This window comes from Aquila chrysaetos, chromosome 2, assembly GCF_900496995.4.
Source record: "Aquila chrysaetos chrysaetos chromosome 2, bAquChr1.4, whole genome shotgun sequence".
NCBI classification, from domain to species: domain Eukaryota; kingdom Metazoa; phylum Chordata; class Aves; order Accipitriformes; family Accipitridae; genus Aquila; species Aquila chrysaetos.
In genome coordinates, this window is record NC_044005.1 from 23,819,356 (window position 1) to 23,842,522 (window position 23,167).

Genomic DNA, 23,167 nt, shown 5'->3' on the forward strand with positions numbered 1-23,167 from the left:
GGGACTGATAGCAAGAAACAGGGTTGAAAACACAGGCAAAGAATTCAGAAGGTGAGAAGAAAGGTCGAAACCTGAGCTATAGAAATGAAAAGCGACCATTGTGAGCCTCATAGTGGAAATTATCTTTATCTAGGACATTCTTGTAAACCCTTAATGCTGCCAGGTTCAGGCAGAGTAAATGCTAGGCAAAATCTTTCTTTCAAAATATTTCTGCTTTTCAGGTTTATGCAAAGATAACTGACAGCTGCCAAACCATGTGGATTGGAGAGCAGTAACTCTTGAGCGAGACCACAGAAATACTTAGTCACAGAAATGATGCATTGTGGTGCCCTCTTCCCCATTTTCCTTTTGCTGGGAAAAGAAGAAATTTGATTTTTCCTCATAGTTACTATCAGGCTAGTCAAACTCATTAAACTGATACTGCAAAAGTGAAAAATGAGATTTTTAGGCTCACCCAAATGTTCCTATCACAAACGTTACATAATCTGTAAATGATCACAGCCAGCTGGTGACATAACATTTGCATTTGTTACACAATAGGCCTCCAGCTCGCAATCTCATATTCTATCGGTGTTAGCTGCACTCTTGAATTCAATGAGGTATTCAGTAAAGCACCAAAATTAGAGCAAGGCAAGATCTGTTACATCATCTGTTCCACACATACCACGCCCCCCACCGCTTCTTCCCGAGAGCTTTGTCTGGTTTTAAATGGCTCAAGTAACTTGGATGTTTACCATGTCTTTTGAGAGGCTATCCCACAGTAACGCAAATCTCAATTTAACCTTTTTGTGCTGTTCTGTCTGAAAGTAGAAAGTACATGCAACACAACATCAGCAGCTGAAAACTAGACCAACTGTGATGCTGTCCTAAAATCAGAAAAATCTGAGGTCCTATGTGGTAGGAAAGGATATGATGCTAACAAGGTTGATTGTAATACAGTATAGGGATCAAAGAGTGGATCCTCAAAACATCAAAGAGGAATGAATGCTTAAAGGTAAATCTGCATATTAAAAGCCAGTCCATTGTATTAGGAACAAACACGTCAAGAAAAGTAAAATGCGTGTGGAAGGAAACATTTTTCAGTTTGGGAAAGTTAATTTTCTGTATCCTACGCATGCTACAAGATTTGCATGTTAGGGACAGTTCTGGCACTGGTCTTTCAACATAAACAGATTTCTGAGAAATTCCTGCAGCTAAAAGGCCATGACTCTACATCTATTGACATTAGAGACCAAATTCCAAGTTTCTAGGGAAAAAAACCTGCCTCATTTAGGAATTTGGTTTCAGGACTTCCAAGAATCTGGAAAACAGGAGGAGCATCTGAAGAGGGACCTAAACGTCTGTAGATGTTTACTTTTGCTTGTCTTGCTTTTTGAGATTGATAGATAGTTGTTTCGCTCAGCATAGGGGAAAATGCATTTTTACTAGTTCCAAGGGTTAGTGCTCGGGAACCTAGAACTTAGTAATAGGTGGAAGTTGACTGTAGTAAGATTTTAAAGAACATTTGTTGCAGAAAAAGCTCTCTATGGTTATGGTTTTCCAAAGTGCAAGTCTTCCAAAGTGGCACAACTTATCTGGATTAAAATTAATTTGCCCTTATATAAAAGTATTCTACAATACTATTCCAGTCAGTCTCCCTGTTGGACGAAAATTGGTTTTGGAAAGCACAAAACAAGTTGACAGTATCTGAGTTATTAAATCTTCTGTGTTTCTAAATTGGCTTATGTTTTTAATATTGCTGTGACTGACCAAACAAAAAAAGAAACACTGCAAATCTAAAATCTTTTTTATAAAATAATTCCATAATTTCTAGAATCCAGATATAAAACACACTTGAAAAAACCCTCGGGTCTTGCTACTGGTTCACGTATGGAGCTTAGCTTTTCAGCTTGTCTTCTATGTCCAAATAAAGCACTCTGTTAAAGCAATTTCAGGTGAAGTTTTAAGGGTGGCTTTTCAGATGCCTCATGCCATGTTTAACAAAAGGGCTGCGAGAGGGACTGACAGATTATAATCATACGCTTGTCATCCTTTTTCTACAGGCATCAAGCACAACACAGTGCAGAATTACTGGAGGGAGAAGCGGGGGCTTTTGGTCATGTCACTCTAACACAACTGTCAACATGTGCAATAAGGAGACAGATCTCCTGACTTTCAGCCCCTCATCCTTAGGGATGACTCTACTCAGAAGCAGCTCAGTACATAGGCTCACAGCTGTACAAATATAAATATGTTAGTGCCTGCTTACCTGAGGGTGCAGCTATATAAAACAAATTTGCACTTCTCAATTGGCAAGGCAGGGAGCGCTGTTTGGATATTCCCTCTATGCACACAGCAAGGTTTCCATAATGAGGTGGTGTCCCATCACACCACTTGGATGTAGTAGAGAGAGATGAATCCTCTTTAACATTAATTTGCCATTTTCTTCCAAAGTATCTGTCAACCTAATAAAGGTTGTTTATGTATGACATGCTGAGAAGAGAACCTCTGTGTCAGCAGTTCTGGAACTGCAAAACTTGGGGTGCATTGAGATCTTTGTTGGTTTAAAAGATAAGCATAGATGTACTAACTTAGGAAACAGTTATTATGCGGACATTAAATTAGAATTAGTCTCTACCAGTACACCTTTCCTTAGTTCAGGAAGATTTTTTTACCACATCTTTTTTTTTTTTTTATTTCCTCACTAGAGTCACCCACTGTTCCTAACATTCGAATGATACTGTGGGCAAAGAGTCTACAAAACAAAGAGTATACAATACAAATTCGTAGCACTGGATATATAAGATTGTGTTCTGAACTCTGGATGATAGCTAGGCAGGACTTAACTGTTTGACGTGCAAGTCTGACAAGTAAGTAGAACAGGATTTTTGGTCTACACTGAGCAGAAATGTTATGCAGTTTATTCAGATTGGGGCACTCCATCCTGCATGTTCAGCAGCAAAAGCCATTTCTAATGCACATTAATAGGTCAATTTCAGTTTGTTTTTATACTCCTCCTCCCATGTGGAGCATTCCTGAGATGACAACTACATTTGAGTGGGTGTCACAGATAGGGAATGCTTAATTAAATATAATAAAACCACTTTATAAAAATCTGTGGTACTATAAAAACTCCACTGTGTTGCACAACACATATATTCAGATCTTGTCAGCAGTGGCAGAAACATCAAATCTTCCTGTTCTGCAAAGTCATAGCTTCTGCCATACTTGAACAACAGGAAAACATACAGCTGCCAGCAGTATGGGATCTAAGGCAGACGGCTGAGTAGTGCTGGAGGGTAACAGTGCCAGGCACTAGTTGAGTTGCTGTGTGTTTGTTATAAAATAACTGTGTTGCTGTGGATGTTGGAATTTATATTTACTGAGTCTCAGTACACTGATACACTGTGTCTTTGGAATAGTTGTTATCTTCTTGAAGATTGCCCTGTAAGTCTCTAACTGATACCTGTTTGTTTTCTGCATCCAGTGTCTCCATCAAAAGCACCCAGCTGGACTTCCCCCTCCTCCAACACTTCTGAGAGGCGAGTGCATGCCTCGGAGAGCAGCTGGACAACCAACTCAGAGGACACCAGCAGCCCAAGCATTGCTCCCTCCTACACAGATCTGCAGTCGATTAATACTGAGGACTTGACCAGTGGTGGAACATCTGCAGCGGATTCAGCTGGTAAGAGGGAAGCCTTCAAGCTTCCATCTCAATCTTTTTGATGCTCCTCAAACTCACTGCTCGGAAGTAAGCTACAGGGAACAGATCCAAAGCAGAACAAACTCAAGGATTAGGCAGACTAACACTTTGTTCTAGTCCAATTCCCCAAAAATCACATCTGGATTTGACACACCCCTGATATATGCAGGCTCCCAAAGTAAGAGCCAAATGCAGCTATGTACCTGTTGGTGGACTTGTCCGAGGGAAATGTTGGAGCATTTCTGGTTTTTGCGTACCACATCAGCTTAAGCTGATCTAGGAGCTAGTTCTCAGTATATTGTGGGAGAAGCTGGATGCCCTTCCTGAACTTCTGTGCAGAAATTTTCTTAACTCACGAGTGTATTCAGCTGAGACAGGTCCAGCTCTGCATGCCCCTCTCTGTTTCAGTGGGTGCCAAGACACAGATCCAGGCTGCTGGATGCGTTCTTTGCACTGTGCTTTGCACTGTTACTGTAAAGTAATGCAGAGAGAGTGTAGGAGATGACAGAGGGTGGTTCAGTAGCAGATTTTGGTCATTTAAGGATCCTTTATCTGACCTTGTAGGGATCTATTGAGGTGGCGTCCTGACTGTGGAAAAATGTGCTGTATGGGATTGTAGCTCGTTGCTCCTCAGTTGTACTCTAGTTAATCTCTGAAGCAGGAGAAATAAAGCAGAGTGGTGCCACTGGTGTCATGCAGAGTTGGGATGACGAGAACTCCTGAATGACAAAGCAGACTTTGACAGAGCATAAAAAGAGCTGGCATGTCAGGACACAAAAAGGAAAAAAATACACAGCTCCAGGAGGAAGCACCTGCAGTATGTTGGAAGCTGTTCACCCCAAGCTGAGGAAGGTCAGTAGCTACCCAGTTTGGTGACAAAAATTGATTCACTGATGTCATGATAGCTCAGGCATGTGAGGTATTTAATGTGTTTCTCTCAGGTGGTGAATGTAACAATATGTGTGAAATAAGATCTGTTTTGGGAGAATGGAATTCCTAAGCCCCACTGAGGTCATATGTCCCTTCCATAAGAAACATTTACATACATCACCTGAAAAGAGTATTATTCGATGGTTCGGTGAAACTGGGTTGGACATCAAGACAGGTTCATAAACAGCAGCACAGTAGGTACTGGCCAGGTGCTTAAGACAAAGGATTTGTGGAGAAGCAGTATTTACTTTGGATAAGTAGAGACCTACCTTTCTTCAAATAATACAGTTACCACAAGTCTGTCTGACCATTTTTATTTTAGAATACTCTGCTTGTCTCTACCTCCGAGTTTGGGAACCACTGGTAGAAAGGTAGAGTAGGCAACCTGGCCTCATGTGCCAGCTTTTTGGATGCCAACATGGGCATCAGTTCTGCTGTGATGAGCTCATGTCTATTAGGGTGAAGTGTAAGAGTTTTCATCTGGGGTATGTGCTGGAGATTGCTGTTTTGTTGATTTGGTATAGGTTGCCATAGGGTGGCTGTTGCTCAAGGGGAGAAAGTCCCAGTAACAAGGGAAATGAGGGATGCCCCATTCATATATAACTTTGCATCATATAGAGAAATGAAAGGCAAAAGTGCTTCTGTATATTACTCACATATATATGGAATTATTTGCTATATATGGCCAAAAGAGAAGTTGATACTTCAGTAAAAGCTTTGTGTGCAGCCTTCTTACTCTTCTTTCTTTCCCAGTCAGTCACAAACTGACTTATTTATTAGCAAAACAGGTACAAAAAATCATTCCTATGACCTATAAATTTTTAAAAGTAAAAAAGTAGGTAATATAGGCAAAGCTGTGTCATTAGCTAAAACATAAGATACACTACCTTTGTGGTACTGGAACTTGAAGTAAGAAATACATTGAGTCTTCCTACCACCAGGTATGGAGTTTGCAAAAGGGCAGCACGAGCAAAGCGCATCTGTTTGTTCCTGTTCATGGGATGGCTCACCGCCCACCCCCCAAGGTCCCTGCTGCCATCAGGCAAGGTTTGTGGAAGTGAGGGCGCTGAGGACCTGGTGGCCATGGAACTCTTGTACAGTTCTGGCTGCTTTTCTGTTCACTCCACCTTCATCCCACCCTCAAGTGCCTAAGTGGACAAAACTGCATGATCACTTTCTTCTCTCCTTCCTCTCTGCCCCTCTCCAGAAATTCAGTGATTCAAACCTGATTTGCTTTGCATTTCTCTTCTCAAAAGACTGGCTGCCTCAGTCTGTAGTGGAGTTTGAAGGCTCCATCAAGGCAATGAAATAACTTTTTTTTTTCCGTGAAGGAGAAGGGAGGTATCCTCATACTCTGTGTGATGGTGAAGTCTCATTGACTGTTAGCCAGTTTGTTGACTCCAAGGTCAAGCTTGATGGAGGGGAAAAAAAAATCAGATTTATTTTACTGCTAAAAAACCCAACGAAAATTAGAAATCAATTTTTTATCTACTTAGTGAAGGTAAAGAATCGGGTCTATAAGAGTAGCTTGGGTTTAATATTGTTTCAAGCGAGAAAAACGTATTGGTGAGAAAAGCGTGAAAAATTCTAGTCAATGGTCAGACACTAAGTAAAGTAACTATTTTAGCCATGGTGAATTTTTATTGCGTGAACGGCACAGAAGAGAATCCAGGATACTCAGTTCCGTAATTTCACCACTTGTCTTGAATTTATCCTGCATGCCAAATGCTTAAACATCAACTGCCTGTCAATGTTTGGGGCACGGGGTTTTGTGTGGGAGCAGACGAAAGCCTGAGGTAGGCCTGACTGCAGGCATACACAGAGGCAAGTCCTAGCAGTGAGAATGCACATCTTGGTGTCCAGGGCTGGTAGATTTGAGCGTAAAACAGTTCCACAGGCTTGAGCTCTATCTAGCGCATGTGTTTATGTAAGATATGACCTGGGAAGATATCTGAGAAAGATGGTAGAGACCTGAATGATCCCAACTTGAGAGTTTACCCTTGCTACGGGGGGCACTGCAGAAAGCCGCCTGACTGATGGAGTCGGGATAAGCTCAGTGACGTCCTGTAAAGGCAGCAGAGTTCACAGCAGTGAAGGTAAATATTGCATGAGCAGAGCTGAAAAAGAAGACTTGCTTTTCAGTCAAAGTGCAGCTAGAAGATGCTGCACTTTATTGCCTGTGCTAATTTGAACTCTGGCACCAAGAAGCCTTTTATATTATCTTCATCTTTGTCATCATGGGGGGCTATTTTAGCCTGCAGCAGCTAGCCAATAAATTTGGGTCAAGTGATAGCAGACTGCCCATTTAACATGGGTGTGTTTATATGGTTATAACAACAAGCACTTTACAACAGCTGGGGTTTTACAGTGTGTGTGAAGCTGTGTTTGGTGCTGGTGAAGTGTCCCGTTGCCTCAGAGCTTCCTACCATGCATCACCATGTCGCTCAGCTTGGATCAATGAGCATGGAAAGAAGCGGGAACTTTTGGCATTTGTGCTGTACTCTGCAAGATAAGTAACAGAACATCTCTGTTACTGATACAATACAAGTATTTATTCATTCTGAAGCAGATGCCTGTCTCAGCCAAATATCTGCATGTCAGAGGAGCAAGGGAGAGGCCTTCTTGTAGCTACAATTGTAGATCTGGAAGCACTGAGATCTGTTCTGACCTTGTACACAAATACCTCACAGCTTGATTTGGATTTCTGCATTTTACCATTCATCTCTCAGATAATTTTTATTTATATAAATTAAAATTAGATATTGACCTATATGAAGAAAATCATATATGAACAATACATATATAATATAGATAAGATATATATTTGCATAGATCATAAACTATATATTCTACTATAAATTTAATAGAATATATAATAAAATCTACCTATATTATATAATAATGCTCTGTGTGTTTATGTGTGTATGTATATATATAAAAAGCTGATTAGCCTTGTAGACATAAGTTCCCTGATAGCTATTTTCGGTGCATTGTTGCTAGTTCTGTTGTTTCTGTTGTGATGTGTGTCTGAGGAGAGCTGCAGCTACGCCATGTTTGATGTTGACAGTTCAATTTGCTAACCAGTTGTTCTGTTTGGCATTCTCCTGAAGCTCTGGGACTGTTGGGATACTGAGGAAATAGCTATGTTATTATTTTCTGAGAACATCTGCATGTTTGGAGATAGAAGGTTGCATGTATGACCTCTAACTGCTCAAAATCCAGAAAGTTAATAAATAGCACAAGGAATTAATTCTGAGAAAGTTGTTATTTTCAAAGTAAATTGCATGGTTTAAGGGGGTTCTGCTGCTTCTATTTTAAAACTTGGAGATGGCAATTCTGGCAAGCTTAGCTCCAGCCATTTCTTGAAGGTAATGGAGGGCAAGTACTAACTTTTCAAACCTTTTCCTGATGCTTTTCTGGAGTAGTTCTCTTATAAATATTTTTTCTGTAAGTGTAGCCAGCTAGATACTGAGTCCTGATATGATGACTGCAAGAATGGTGTTCTGTAGGTTTCAAACAAGCAACTTTGAACAGATTATACAGCTCTGCAATGTGTTTGCACTGAATTCCAGAAACAGGCTACAAGCTCTGAAGATATTCCATGTTAATCACCAGAGCAAGGGGGAAAATAGCATATGCTGACAGTTACCACCTTCCAGCCAGAACTGCACTTCAGTTATGCTGTGTAACTATTAACCAACTTGTTCTGGCTTCCCAGTCCCAGACACATGAAAAAATTTGTATGCAAGAGCCTTGCCAAAGCCAGCTGGAGAGACTGCAGAGAGGAACATCGAACCCTTGCTTCAAGGAGGAGGGGACTCCAGAATACCAGGAGCAAACAGCACCTAAAACGTGTTCTTGCACAACTCCAACCTGTAAGAGCTAAATTCAGCACCAGAGGCAGGGGGTTTTTTCTTCCTCATGTTCGACACCAGCCACCGGCTAGCAGTTCAGGAGTTTTATATCCTAGTTGTCATCCCATATTATTCTCAAGGCATTTCTAACTTCTTTAAGAGTACTGCATTGGTAGGGCAGAATAACCACTTTAAGGAATGCACAGTGTCCCAGTGACCTCTGCAGCAGTGTTGAATCTTCATCCCTGTTTTGCAGTGGGGGAGCCTGCAGCTCAGTTGTGCAGGCTGGACCTAGCTGAAGTAGAAATGGTGTTTGCTGTGTAGTCTGGCAGTCTTGTTCTCTGAAGCAGCTGAAGATTGCAGGTATAAGCCGTGGACCAGAGTCACTGTCTCAGTCCCTCCTTATGGCAGGAAGGAGAGACACAGAAAATCTGTCAGGAGGAAGGGGGAAATGTTAGAATGAGGAAAGAACAGGTACAACAATAAGCAAAAGTTTATTTCTATCTAATCAGTAGAGAGAATTTCAGAGTAAGCTTGGTCTGCAGTCATCTGATTCATAGACTTTAAGGTCAGAAGGGAGGACTATGATATCATTATTATCATCTAATCTGGCATCCTGCATGTCTGAGGCCAAAGAACCTCACCCAGTCATTTCTGCACCAAACCCATAACTTCAGTTTGAGATATAGCATATCCTGAGCAAATATCTCCATAATATTTTTCTGAGTAACATCAACTGTAGCCAAGTTTGCCCCTGTTCAGCCATCTCCAACCCCTCAAAACTTCAGTTTTAGAAAGGACTGTCCTAGTGATAATACTTAAAGCGGAACTGAGATGTCACTGAGCTCAGCTCTGCCAGTTCTTGTGTCCTCAGCTGGGGCTACATGTAGACTCCTATCCTCAAAAGATTCAATATCTGCCTCATCTATGCCCTAGAAATAGTGATTTTGCTGTTTAATGGAGTGTTTTCTCGCCTCCGTGCCAGCATAGAGTCAGTTCTGATCTCATCCATGTCATTGGCCCTGTGCTGCAAACAGCTAAAGGAGCATCTCTTAGTTTAGGTGCTGAGTTTTCTCCTCACAGCTATTCGGAGGTGCAGATTACAGTAACTGTGGATTTGTAGCAGGGTTATAATATGTTCAAGAAGGGCTAAGTGCTGAGCCTATATGGCGTTCTTGATGAATTTCACTCTTTCCACACCTATTCACAGATGGCTTTATATAGTCAGATCAGCTGAAAGGAAAGCAGACAGAATTCCAGCCCTAGTCATGGGGCTGACCTGCTGATCTCCATTTATGTAGGCAATATCCCAAGAGAATAGATGTGGGTAGATGCTTTGTAGTTTATCTCATGTCAGTGAGGCAGGCTAGGTGGTATGAAGCCTTCTATTTGTGTTTCTAAGGCTGTGATTCCTCTGCCACAGTGTTTACATTGGTTTCAGTTGCTTTCTAATGCAGTGCAGAAAGCCACATGCCTATGTGATAAGCCAGAGGAGTTCAGTAGGAGATTTTGCAGCTGAGCAGGACATGTCAGTTTGAAGCTTAATTGGAGATGGAACACTTAAGTACAGCAGCTATCTGTGATTGCTGTGTTGAAAGAGGAAAGACTAGGTTTGTTTGGAGCAATTCTGCAGGATGCTAAATAGCTTCTGAACTTAAAGCTGCTGGGAGGGAAAAGCACCAAGGCATCTCCCCACATCCAGCTCTTTGGAAGTGGAAAACATCAGTGGCAATCTTCAGCAGCATTATCTTGCCTTTTGCATTCAGTTCCTGGCAGCATGCTGCTGTACCACTGACAGGAGGCAAAAATGGCACTATAGCAATATAGCAGCGGTGGTGCAGCACTGTCCCAGCTTCGTGCTGCATGGTGACATGGCCAGTGCCCCACGGAGCTGGCTGCACCCTGGGGAACCCAATTCTGCAGCTCTCAGACAGCAACCAGGTTCATCGTGTGGAGAAATTACCCACCTGAGAACTCACATTTTCCACCATCAGTTCTACATGGCAAAGAAGTAAGCAAGGTTTCACCAGTAGTACTAATTAACAGGAGCTGTAAATCTTTTCATGTGCTCTTAATTAGAGATCCCAGTTCTGTGTGGAATTTCCTGTCTGAATACAAAGGGGCTGAATAGAATTGGCAGTGTAAAACAGCAGGTGAAAAGGCTGGCAGGAGCAGACAGCAAGTAAGAAGGAGAAATTTCATGATGCCCAGATGCATGGATTTGCTTGTTTCTCCCTTACTGTGATACCATCTGAAACCTAAGAAAGGCTCAGGGGATCACTGGACTATGCAGCACAGGAACTGGAAAAGTGATGATGAACGCCTTTAGGGGATCAGTTACAAAGTCCTCTTCTCAAAGAACAGTGTGGGATAAAATGGGAAGCAGGTTTGTTAAAAACAAGAAGAATGTAGGAATCATTTAAGCAAAATCTCCAGTTTCTGTGTTGACAATTTATTTTTTTGTGCCTGCTTAGAAACTTCTTGTGATTATTTTTATTGGAACTTCCGCCTCCTTTATTCTTTTATTTGGCCCCAATGTTAGGGAAAAAATGTAACACTTTCTGCTCTTTCAAGCCAGAAACTAACAGAATTGGATGAGAGTAGTGTAGGGAGATTGCTGATGTATGTCTTTACTTCAACGTCTCCATTTTCTAGCTGATCTACCCTTGATCAAGCAAAATAACGCTGGAGCGCAGATATGACATGAATCTTGCATGACGAGCTTCTTCATCTGTTATTAGAAGCAGTTTGGTCTTAATTGTCCTTATGTTTGACAGATGAGACTGAAATCCTCTGCCTAATCTTAGAACAGATATAAACTGGCATTTGCATTATGACTGTGCTCATTACACAAGATGAAGAGAAGACTTTATGCTACTTTCTTCATTCTGATCTTGGCTACCAAGAATAAGAATTGTGATCCTGGATTTTGTAACGTGGATGCAGTCCAATTTACTTGTAAACTTCCTAGACATATTGCAGTAAACCTTGTGGAGACTGATTTGAACTTATCAGTTAGGATTCAATTTTTAAAAACTATTTAAAGTGCTCAGCACCTATTGTGAAGGAGTCCAGATCTGGGCTTGGCACCTAAAACTGCTTCCAAAATATTCAGGTCCCAGCTATTCCTATAATGGCGTGGCAAAATTTTTGAATAGCTGCAGCTCAGTGTGCTCCTCTCCAAATCTAGCCATTTAGTTTAGTGCCTAAAAGGAGAGTAGAGATCCTGTCAACATATGTCCTATAGCTCTATGTCCTCATGCACATTACAGACTTTGTAGAAGTTATGCCATTTAAGTGCAGACTTTAGTCACCAATTTATTGAAGCTGGTGTATTTTCACATGTAGAGATTTTAGAGAGCTTTAAACATGATTCACTTAAGATCATAGGAATGGAAGCTATTTCCCAGGACACGGGCATAAATGTTTTCATGACCATTTCCTATCCATGTGTTCCTGTGCCAATGTTGTCTTTCAAATAGTTTTTTCCCCTCTCCAGTGTAAGCCCTTTAATATATTTACACAGTGTAATTATCTCTCTCTCTGTTTTCATTTGCTAAACTGTGTGAGACAAGTTCTTTAGTATTCTGGTTCTCCATTCTCCTCCTCATCCTAGCAAGCCCTTGTCAGCTTGTGTTCCTGTTTGAATTAATCTTTCTTGGATGTGGTGACCAAAACTGTGCACAGATTGAGGTCTCACCATAGACTGATATCAAGATATTACTGTTTCCCCATCTTCGGGAATTCTCTCCTTGGTACATCCCAGGATCTTATTTCTTTTTGTGCTAGTGCATCGGGCAAGTACCCTTTCACTATATTCAGATTGACTGTCTATATCCTAGACCACTTTCTCTCATACATAATTGATGAGTTCCTTCATTATAACAAATGTATCTGTCCTTAAATGCCTGATTGTGAACTTACATTGTTTATTACATTTCATCTCATTTCTGTTACTCCAGTCTTCAAGATTAACCACTCCTTTCACTATGATGTTCAAAGCTTCCTTTATATACCCAGTTCCTCCTAATTGTATGCATTCAGCAAATACCATTAACATGTTCATTTCTGTGCCATGATCATTATTTAAAAATATGGATAAATGTAGTCTTAATCATGTAGTCTTAATCAAGAAATTCTACTTGTAGCTGCTCTAACCTAATATTTCTCTTAAAACTCAGTGGCTATCTTCCTTTTAGCTTGGTTTTTACTTCTGGCTTAATACTGGTATCAGTCTCCATTTTAACTCCTTCCCGGGTGGCACCACATTAAACGCTTTTTCTAATACAAACAGATCTGTTTTTTATCTAGAAAATCTGTTGTCAATGAAACCTGTTGGGTTTGGCTGGAACAAACTACCTCTTTTAAAGCTAGCTTCCATCCCCTTTTTTATCTTATGCTTTTCACTTTTTTCTTCCAAAGTCTTGCATACTATTGTGGTCAGACTTCAGCCTTGTATTTTCTGAAGTAATTTTTACCCCTTATAAATATAGTTACTATAGATGCTCTTCTCCAGTTGTATGGTACCATCCCCATCTGAACTGATTCCTTTAAAATCCTTGTGATGAAAGCTGTAATTATGTATGTCAGTTCTTTCAGAGTTTAGGAAGGGAGCTTGTCAGACCTCCTGATCTGAGCACAGTAACCTCTCCAAAATGTTTTCTTACCTCATTAATGCTAATTTCCATTTCCAGTCCCTCCTTTTGGTTATCTAGCCTGTCTCCTGTGCCCTTATCACTACGCTCTGCATCATCATTCTTACTAAAAAGCAGTGGCAAAGTATTCATTAGCTTTGGCATAATGTCTAGATGTGTTAATGTTTGATTATCACCACAGTCCCACTTCCTTGCTCTTTATATATGTATATATATGGTTTGCTTTAGCTCCAGTACGTAACATTACCACCAAAGATTATTTCTGAGAAAGGTAAGGCCCACTGAGACCCAGCTTTCCAGGTCGACTAGTCCTGTGTTGGCTTTATTGAGCTTTTATCTTCAGTAAGAGTTCTAGTTGTAGGGGAGAATTAAACTGTGAGACTGACAAAATAAGTGATCTCTGTAACAAACAAAAATATCCCTTATTTTGGTGGCTTAAACATTAGACCAGGGATGAAGCTAATCCTGCTTTGAAAATCAAAAGATTAGGACAGGATCCTTTTCTGTCAAGTTTACGTGCCGACCAGTGCGTCCATAGGTAAACTAACATTTGGGATTGAAGGGAAGAAATGAATCTTCAGCACTTGTATTGGTGCAGTGGCACAACCGTATTACCGCATCCTGTGCACTCTGGTCAGGTGAGGAACATGAGAGCAGCTGCAGCTGGGGCATCTGACGGTGGGGAGAGGGGCTCCATGCGGATGAGGGGTCTGATGTGCCAGGGAGCTGTGGATATGGTCAGGAGTCCCTTTTCACTCTTCTTCCGCTTCTTTTTCCCTCCTTACTGCCTTCTGCTTCGCCATGCCTGAGGATATAGGACCTGTCTCCACAGCATCCCATGCTTGGCTCCTCACAGGGGAGGGTGGGAACAGGAGAGGAGTTGGGGCCAGGGTCCATTTCTACCGCAGGGAGGGGAGAAGCAGGGCTAAGAAAGACAAAGAGAAGAGCAGGAAACAGAGGCTTTCTGGTCCTCCTGCTGTTAAGGGTATGGGAACTGCTATTTGCAGGAGAACCTCCCACACCCTTGGCAGGACTGGGTCAAGGACCAGAGGGCTGCAGCAGGTAGGAATCAGCTGTTCGAGGTAGCGCAAATAATCTCTGTCTCTGGCACAGGGCAGCAAGCAATCTGCCATGCCTGGCAGTCCAGTACTGTTGGCTGCTGTTTGCTTTTTGCTTTTAGCTGGCTTTACATATGCAGACACAAACATGCACACTGGCTTTCAGAAGAGGCATAAACTTGCTGAGCGTAGACTGTGAGATTGTGACCTCTGTGAATGCAACTGCCTGCAGGAATCTCCTTGCTGGTTGAAATCTCAGTGTGGATAGCATTTGAGAAGGTAGGTGCCTGTAATAGACACCTTTTGGCTCCAGTCCTAGGGCTGTTGCTCATTTTCACAAACATTGGTAATTACAAAGTGCACTGCTTCCTGAAACATCCGAAGGTGGATTTTGGAGCAATGGAATAATTTAAACGTATGAGCAGCATAAACATATAAATTAACACTTAGTTGTCTTCAGTGCTTCGTAGCAAGAGTGAGAAGTGTAGGACAAGAGGAGATCAGTGGTTACTACCAAAGGGTAACTCATAATATAAAATGAACATGTTGAAGTAGGTGTTTCAGCAGGTAGCTGTTTTGATTACTATCTGAAGTGCAGATAATGTGTAAGCTTAGAATTGCCACTTTCCCAGGTTCCAGGTTATGTTAAAACAGACTTTTAAAAGTCTTGGGTTTCTGGCAACATGAAGAAGATGGCTCTCCACAGCAACACTGGTGTGGCCAGAGGGAGCAGGGTAGCTCAGAGTTTTATTCAGACTGATCTGGTAGATCTTTGTATCTTTTGAAAAGATGGTGTATATGGCATACTGTCATTAGCTGCAGACGTCTGATAGTACTTAAAATAATCTGTACTACTATCTGTACAACTCTGTCTCTACACAAAGAATAGGCACAGGCAGCTGCCAAGCTTTAGGCCATTTTCCATATGCTTTTTTTAAGTATGTCCCAAATTTAAAATGAATCCTTTTTTTCTGAAAATTTTTCATGTGTTTGCCTAATGGTGAGTGTGGTGCTGAGATATACATGTTCTTACAAGAAATGTGTGGCAAGAAGAGTGTCAGTTTTGAATGAAGTGAAATAAATTCATGTTCTTGCATAAGCACCAAGAATATTCTTGATTCTCTTCACGGAAACATATAGCCTGGTCTTCTTGAGATGCCCAACAGAAAAGTTCTTCATAGCAGGTTGTGCCTGCTATGCTCTGCCTCCACTAAACACGCATTTGCATGCTTCATGGTAGGCATGAGTCTTCAGGAGGGATTGGGATGGAAAGGGAGCACATGCCAGCATGAAGGGTACAGAGAGGCACGTGGTCCATCTGGCAGAGCAGACAACTGTAGGGTGTTAGTGCATTTGACAAGCCAGCCAGTGTGCCAGCCTCATTGCTTCGCTGCACTTCAGAGAGGCACAACGCTGTCTCCAGCACAGCGAGCTGGCTCTGGAAGTGGGACACGAGGTTGGCCCGGGGTGCTTCCCTGCGCCTCCTCTGTGGCAGGCCCTTCACCAGCCAGCCACAATTAGGATCTGGGTGGGAAAGCTTGCACAAAAGAAGTAGGGGAGCTTTACTGGAGGCTTTGCTTTCATGAACCCATCACTCCTCCTCCCCCGGATTGATTTGTTTGTTCAGGCTTGGTTGCCTCCAGCAACACATTATTAGCGTGAACTATGGTGTATCCTGGGAGACCTGCAGGATTCCCTGCAAACCTTTTGAGTTCTTCGTCTCCCAGGACCGAGAGACACAAAGGCATTTCACTCTGTTGATGCAGTTGCATGTACATTGTTCCCTTTCTTTGAATGTTGGTGTGTCTCTTCAGCAAATGCTGTAACTGGACTCCACAGTCTTCAGCTTGCTTCTTCATCTCAGTCAGTAGAATATACTTTCTTGATAAAGCCACCAGGCTGCACTGCTTTAAAGGCTGTATTTGAAACCATGCTTAGCTGAGGAGGTTTCAGCAGGGCTGTGCACTTGTTATCTCTGTACACAGAGGTCAGTCCTTGCTGATGGTAGACTTCAGGCTTTCAGGGTAAATCTGGCCTTAAGGTAAATACAGATTGCGTCATTCATGAGCAGCTTTCTGCTTGATGTAGCATGGCTACAGAAGCAGCAAAGATACAGTGACATGGATTAGCAACATGGGTACCTACTCAGGGCTCTGCTAAGACCATGCATCTCTGCTAAAATCTGTGCCACTGCAAATTCTTTGGATGTAAACAACTGTTATGAGAGCCTCCCCATGATGTGGTCAAACCTTGCAGGTATGTTTTCCATCTGTGCTCGGTTTGAAATTACAGGACTCAATGATTTTCCTCAGAAATCTGCCTCAGCTCCTTTTGCTGTTCTGTGTCCCACGCTTGCAGGGACCAGCCTATATGTCACAACATAGTTAAAACATCATGAAAAGTACTTGACTTCCTGATTAGTCACGTATGTGTCCAGAGACGGACAGCGTCATATGAACTGATCTCCCATAAAGGTCAAGGCAGGTTAGCTAAGAGAGGTCAGTGCTCCAGCAGTTAAGACATCAACACCAGATGGCATCTCAATAACAGAGCTGAGTCAGAGGCAAGGCATGTGAGTGTTCCCATGAATGTGATGCTGGTGGTAATGGGGGGCAATTGGGAGGGCGAGGGGGTTAAGGAAATACAGAGAAGGTGTCTTGAGTGTGATCTACTTTCACCAGGCAGTTCAGTTAGCAAGAGACTTCGATGCTGAAGAGCTGTGCAGTTTCTTGCGTGTGCTCACATTAAGGCTGCGTGCATTTTGCAGGAGTTTTGCAGTGAAGGACACTGGGCGCAGCTGGTTTCTAGAAGCTGTAATGCAGAGCTGTGGGCAAGCCCATGGCCGTGGCCCCTGCCCTGCAAGGCTGCCCTGTACCTGTGCAGAGCTGGCTGCTGCCTGCAGCTGAGGCTTCAGCTCTGCCCTCCATCCCCTTGCCAAGCTGCTCCTGGCCTGGCAGGGGGCTGGGGTGATGCTGGGGCAAAAGGGTTAGCTGTGCTCTGCTGAGATTGACAGTCCAGCTGCGTCCACAGAACAAAACCGGTTTGTCTCGCGCATCTGAACAACCCAAACCTGAACTAATGGAGCAAACAGGTGTGAAGGGAGAAGGGTTTTGCCTGAGCCAGTAGCTCCTTGTCTGCTGGATAAAAGGAAAAGCAGGTCAGTAGGAGTCAACACATCCCTCATCAGACAGCAGGGAGAGTTTGCCTCTGCAAGCAAAGGTGCTTGAGATTAACCCGTTAATTCCTGGGGCTCTCTTCCAAAGAGATCTGAAGTCAAACAGCATGGGACCAGGTCCCATCAGTCTTCTCCTCCTGGACTTGGAAACCCAGCTCATGTGTCTCTTGATTTCTTTTTCCGGGGAAGAAGTGAGGAGGAAGGAAATATCAGGACGGACAGCTAGGCTATACTTTTTCTGCGTTTGAATTCTTTCTTACTATGTTAAGTAGTGAACAGCTTTAATCCACGTGCTCCAGCCCATGCCCTGCTTTACAGAAAAGTTTCAAGGTGGCTCTTGAGCCTCCTGGCTGCCAGTACTTTCTGAAGAGAAAAGGGAGCCGGCAGAGGCTTCCTGGTGAAAAGCAGCTCTATTTCAGGTATGGTAATTGTAAATGATACTGCCTCCTTACATGTTCTTGCAGTTTTAAGGAGAAAAGGCTATTTTTCACTTGCTGATCTTTGTACACTTCTAGAAAGACTTTGTATTCTTTCTCAGGGGTGACTTTTTTCATGATACAAAGTTTATGCTTCAGTTAGTGAAGTCCATCCAATGCTCTGGGATCATTTTGGTTGGAAACTGCTGTATTGCATGTAGATAAGATCATAAGTGAGGTCATTCTTTTCCTCCAGAATTGCCAGCCTTATGTGTTTACTAGATTTTAATAAAGCGCTCTTAATACATTTTCTGAACAGCTCAACAGCCTGTCTGTTATACAAACTGCACTGAAGCACCATCTTAACAAAGCCAAGTAAAACTTCTACCTGTGTTGGCTTCATCCAGATTTCTAGTGTTGTCCAGGATTTCTTTTGCTATGCTACGTGACTTTTATACACCTATGATGCAGAGGGATTCTGGGCAGAGATAAAACTTTGCCTTCAATTGCTGAAATCTCTAAATCCCATCACCTAGCTCTAAGAAATGCTCTTTTACCCACAAGGTCCCTTTTCCCTTCTTCCACCTCAGGATTTTCTCTCTTCCTGTCCATTTTTCCTCTTCTGGGTGCTGCATTACTTCTATTCCTTTCCAATTTAAAATAACTTAAATGCTTAAGAAATGTGATGCATGTGGCTTCAACTTGTTCCTAGTGGGTGAACCTGCTGCACCTTGCCTTCTGGCAGTGAAGGTAAAATGGGTAAAGGGACTGTCATTCCCCTTTCCTTGGCAGAAGACCCCTCTGCAAGCAGAATTTCTTCATGGTCTGCTTAAGAACTTAAATTGCTGTTCATTGACTGGATAATTACAGTAACACTGTTGCAAAGTCATGAAGTAATGGTGCTCTTAGAGAAAATACATACCAATTCTAGCAGTAGCTAATGCTGTACTGAAGTGCCCTGCAGTGTCATCTAAATTTCATCAGTGATGATAACTTTTGCACCTTACAGGAATCTGAAACTGCAATGTTTTTGTAGCTGTTTTCTCTTTCTGTATTGTGCTCTAGGAGTTTGACTCTCCTATCTGGATTTCTACTGTTGCATAAGAAAAGTATGTTATCTTTAAAATTCAATTTTCTGGATGAAAATGTTATGGATATTTTCATTTTTTAAAATTCATTAAATCATTCCCCCACCCCCAAAAAATCTTCATTTCCTATATTCTAACACCATGACTCTAGTCCCACTTAAATTAGCATAAATTGGGAAAATGCCACTCAAGTCAGTGAACAAGTTTTTGAGGCAACTGATCACTACGCTTAACAGTGTAATCGCTTACAGTGCGCCATGCAACATGCTAGAGAGACACATAATGCAGGCAAATTTGCTAGACACACCAAACCTGTCACATAAACAAAATGAAAGTGTAAAATAAGTTCTTGTGCCATTTTTAATCTAATTGCATAGTAATTGTTGGGAGGTAAATATTCCTCACTATTTTTCCTCAAGATTTAAGAACCTAACACTCCCTTTATATTCCTTTAGTTTTTTGTGTTAAAAGCCTTCAACTCAGAAAATCACAGCTCTGTTTGGAAAATGCTATGTTCTGTATTTTTTCATATAAATGGAGCTGGCTCTGCGATGTGTTTAAGAAAGTTAATTTCCACATTGACTATGTGCAACCAAAAGGGAAGATGTTTAAAAAGAGGAAAACACAATGGTAAATATACAGAAATATTTAAGGTCTCCAAGCTGTATGCTGAATCTGCCAGTATAGTTTATTTTAAGGTAAATTTCAAGTTAATAGCTGTACAAAATAGAGAACAAATGGTGAAAATACGAATTCTGTTGAAAAATAACTGCTGGAATCGCTAAGGTAATGAACTACAGCCATGGCATGTCCCTTGCTATCTCACTGTCCTCTGTGATGAATAGCAGGACTGTTGATAATTCTTTTTATTACTAGCACTATAAGGATAAAGTCATTTTTAATTCCTGTGATGAGGTAAGATGGTGGGAACAGTGAAGGTCCTCCAACCTAATTTTCTACTCTGTGGTTTCTTCTGCAGAAGTTTGAATACAAAGGCTGCCTTTATCAACTGCATGTTTATTTTCCTCAGCTTCTCATACTTTATAATTTGGCTATGAACTTTAAAGAGCATCAAATGGAGCAGAGATTAGAAATTAGCACCCTTTGTGTCCTGTTGAAAGCAGAGCAGCCCCTCCTCCTTAGGCACTGCAGAGTTCTTTGCTAATAAGGCTGACTGAACAAGTCTTCATTAAACTTCATGTTGCTGGGCTGGAGAATTTATTTGGCCCCATCATCCGTTCAGACCATGACCTGGACAAATCAACCGTGATGCCTCAGATGTGAAAAGCCTTTGTTTGGCTTTTTGAGTTCTTAACACAATTAGTAGCTCTGCAGCTCATCTCCTTGGGCAAGGTAGGGTCATGCCATCCCTTGATGTAACTACTGCTCTCAAGGTAAGTCACTTGGAGCATCCCTCAAGTGATTCAGTAGCATGTGATTTTAGCCTTGTAACTCCTAATCCCACGGAAATGAGTGGCAGATGCAGATAAAGCTGGTAACACCCAGTTGTCATAGTCACTCTGTACTGTCTGTGCTGGCAACCTGCTAGGAAACGTAATGGACCAAAATTTCCTCTAAATTGGTGTAAGGAAACTTGGTTATGCAATATGTCTGGTTATGCAAAGGGTGACTGAGATTTTTCTCCATCTCCAAACACTGTGGTCCAGAAGTTCACCACCTCTTTTTTCAATCAGGAGTAAGTTACAATAGGTGTAACTTCTGTGTATCATGGCAGACTACACACAAGTCTTTGATTAAAAATCACCTTCCACTTGAAGATAAAGCTATTACAAATAATACCAAATAAAGCAGACAGCTTTTTGTAATAGTCATTAAAGCCTTAGGAGTTGTTTCACAAATATGTAATTCCTTGAGCATGTCGGAGTTTGCTTTGCTCCAGAAGAATGAAAGGCCAGAGTTTTAAATTGTATTTCTTCATCATAAATCCTGAGGATGATGCATTTACTTTGGCACTGGTTTTGCTGCTGCTTCAAATTAGGTCTCTCTTCCCTTCAGTGTTACTGCACTGGAGGGAGTGGTATGATTTCCATTCATTACAGTCAGGAGTTAAGATTTCAGGTTTCTTCCCCCAGGCACTAGTTGAAGCCTTTCCCTTTTCTGTGCCTTAAAGTCACAAGGCAGTGGAAGCGTGCAGCAGGTGAGCCAAGGTGCTCCCTCTTTCTGTGTGTCTATGTGTATAATTATATATATTTCTATATATATGTGTGTGTGTGCATGTATACATGCTCTTATTTGTAGATTCTTGCAGGACATCAAACAAAAATCTAAGTTGCATTTTTTGTTGAAAAGGATGGGCAAGCATCAGACAAACCGAACTGAGTGGCTGTTGAATCAGACAGGTCTTAATGGTGCTACAAATAATACCCCTGTCCCACCCCAGCTTTCTAGCCCGCCTCGATCCCTCTCTACGCACACAGATCCAGCTCTCCTCAGCCCGCAGCACAGGTTGCTTCACAGCATGAGGAGAACAGTTTTCTGTCATGTAGCATCCAACCAGTGTGTGAGAAAATAACATTTTCAGACTCTTCTGAACCAGCCTCATCTTTGACGAGGACAGAGCTCCTGCCTGCAACTCAGAGTCAGAGAAGGGCTTGCTTACATGTGATAGGACATGCATCCAAAGGGATCCGTTTCTAACCATAGCAAGGTTGGCGTGGATTTGAATGGCAGGCATGGTTAGGGCACCCTTGGGGGTGAAGGAGGCATCTCTCAGAGTCCCCAGCATGAGAACTGGACCAGCTAGGCAGTAGTCTGTGGCCTGTGAACTTCTTTACACATTATTCTCACAGACCTTAAACGCTTACTGGCAGCACACTGCTTCAGCCATGTGGAAACATGTAACAAGCAGAAACCCATCTAAGACCATGTCTCATAGAGCTCCCGGATATTAGTGGGTTTGGCTTTTCATATTTTTAGTCATGAGAAGCCGTATTTTACTCTGACTAGTGCCTGGATTGAGCCACGTGTTATATAGTTGATTATCTTGCTTTCAGTTAATCCTTCCTCCCAATGTATCTTGATGCCTTTCATTCCTTATGTGCTTTTTTTGCTTTGAATATATCCTGGCCTAAACCATCTTATCCTGCCAGGATGGTACTCTAGAAACCCGTTCTGGGCCACTGAGCTTTAATTTTGCCATCTTTTCCTCCCAAGAAGAGGATCCTGGGACAGCTCCTGTTCAGAAGTCGCAAAGCCAAACACGGCTGACGGGATTGTGTTCAGCTGAATTGTACAGGCTGGGCTTGGTTCCTTCTCTCTTTCTCAACTGCTGCAGGATGAACACAGGCCAGCAGTGACAAGATACTGCTTAAGAGCAAGTCCTTATCTGTTACCTATGCTTCAAATGCCTCAGGAAACAGAGTTGAAACAGACTTTCATCCAGGTTTCATATTTTGTAAGGATGAATATGAATAAAGCCTGGTGAGGTGTGATGAAAAATAGACCTTGTCATGGGTAGTTGGGAGAGCTTAGAGACTCTTCAGCGATTTGTTCTGCAGTGAGATCCATTAGGCTGTTAAATAGGTGCCAGCAGTAAGAGTAAAAGCTCCACTGGTTAGCTACCTACAACGATATCTGCCAAAGAAGCATCAAACATCAAAAGGATAATCTTGGAAGGGGTGAACTAGACACCCGACATTGATCAGCTGTTTTTAGTTTTTCTGCAGGGGTTGTTGGAAAGTTTTGTGGCCGTGCTGGTTTTGACAGAACTTCTGTCAAGGTCCAAGGTGGGGTTTTGACAGACTGGACCCAAACTGGCAATAGCAGGGCAGGTAGGGTCCTTCTCTAGGATGAAGGACATGAAGCTCAAGTTGAGCTCTTGTGTAAACAAGAATAGGATTTAACCTAGGTTTCCCACAGCCAAGCAGAAAGCCTGAGTCACCAGCCTAACAGGCATTTTGGAGTGAGTTTATCCTTCTGATTTTTCGCAAAGGCTGTTGAGTCTTTGAGGTGTTCAGCTTAGAGGTGAGAGCAGCACTTTAGTGCATGTATTTTTGGGAAAGCAGATTTTTTTTCCACAAATATGATTCTACTCCTAATTTGAGTTAATTGCTGTGCACATTTTAGAAGTCTTGTTATCAGACAAAGGGTCAAGGGACTAATACCACGTGAGGAAAAAACTTTGTTTCCTGAGAAACAAGTTTGCTTCAGTATGTCCACGACATCCCAGCACCCCATGCAGTGCTCCGTTGTGGTGGCCAGATTAATTATGGACTTTAATGGGGAACAAGAAACAAAAGAGGGTGTCTAGGGGAAGATGACTTCATCTCCCTGCTCATCTTACATTGCT

The 23,167-nt window shown here is 42.1% G+C and overlaps 1 protein-coding gene across 1 annotated transcript in view; it reads left to right on the plus strand.

Moving 5' to 3' along the window:
* The window catches only part of STON2 (stonin 2), a 79,842-nt gene that overhangs the window by 23,038 nt on the left and 33,637 nt on the right, over nucleotides 1–23,167 (plus strand). The window contains exon 4 of the mRNA XM_030033101.1: nucleotides 3,467–3,664. Coding sequence (XP_029888961.1) covers nucleotides 3,467–3,664 — 198 coding nt within the window. The remainder of the gene's footprint in view (nucleotides 1–3,466; nucleotides 3,665–23,167) is intronic.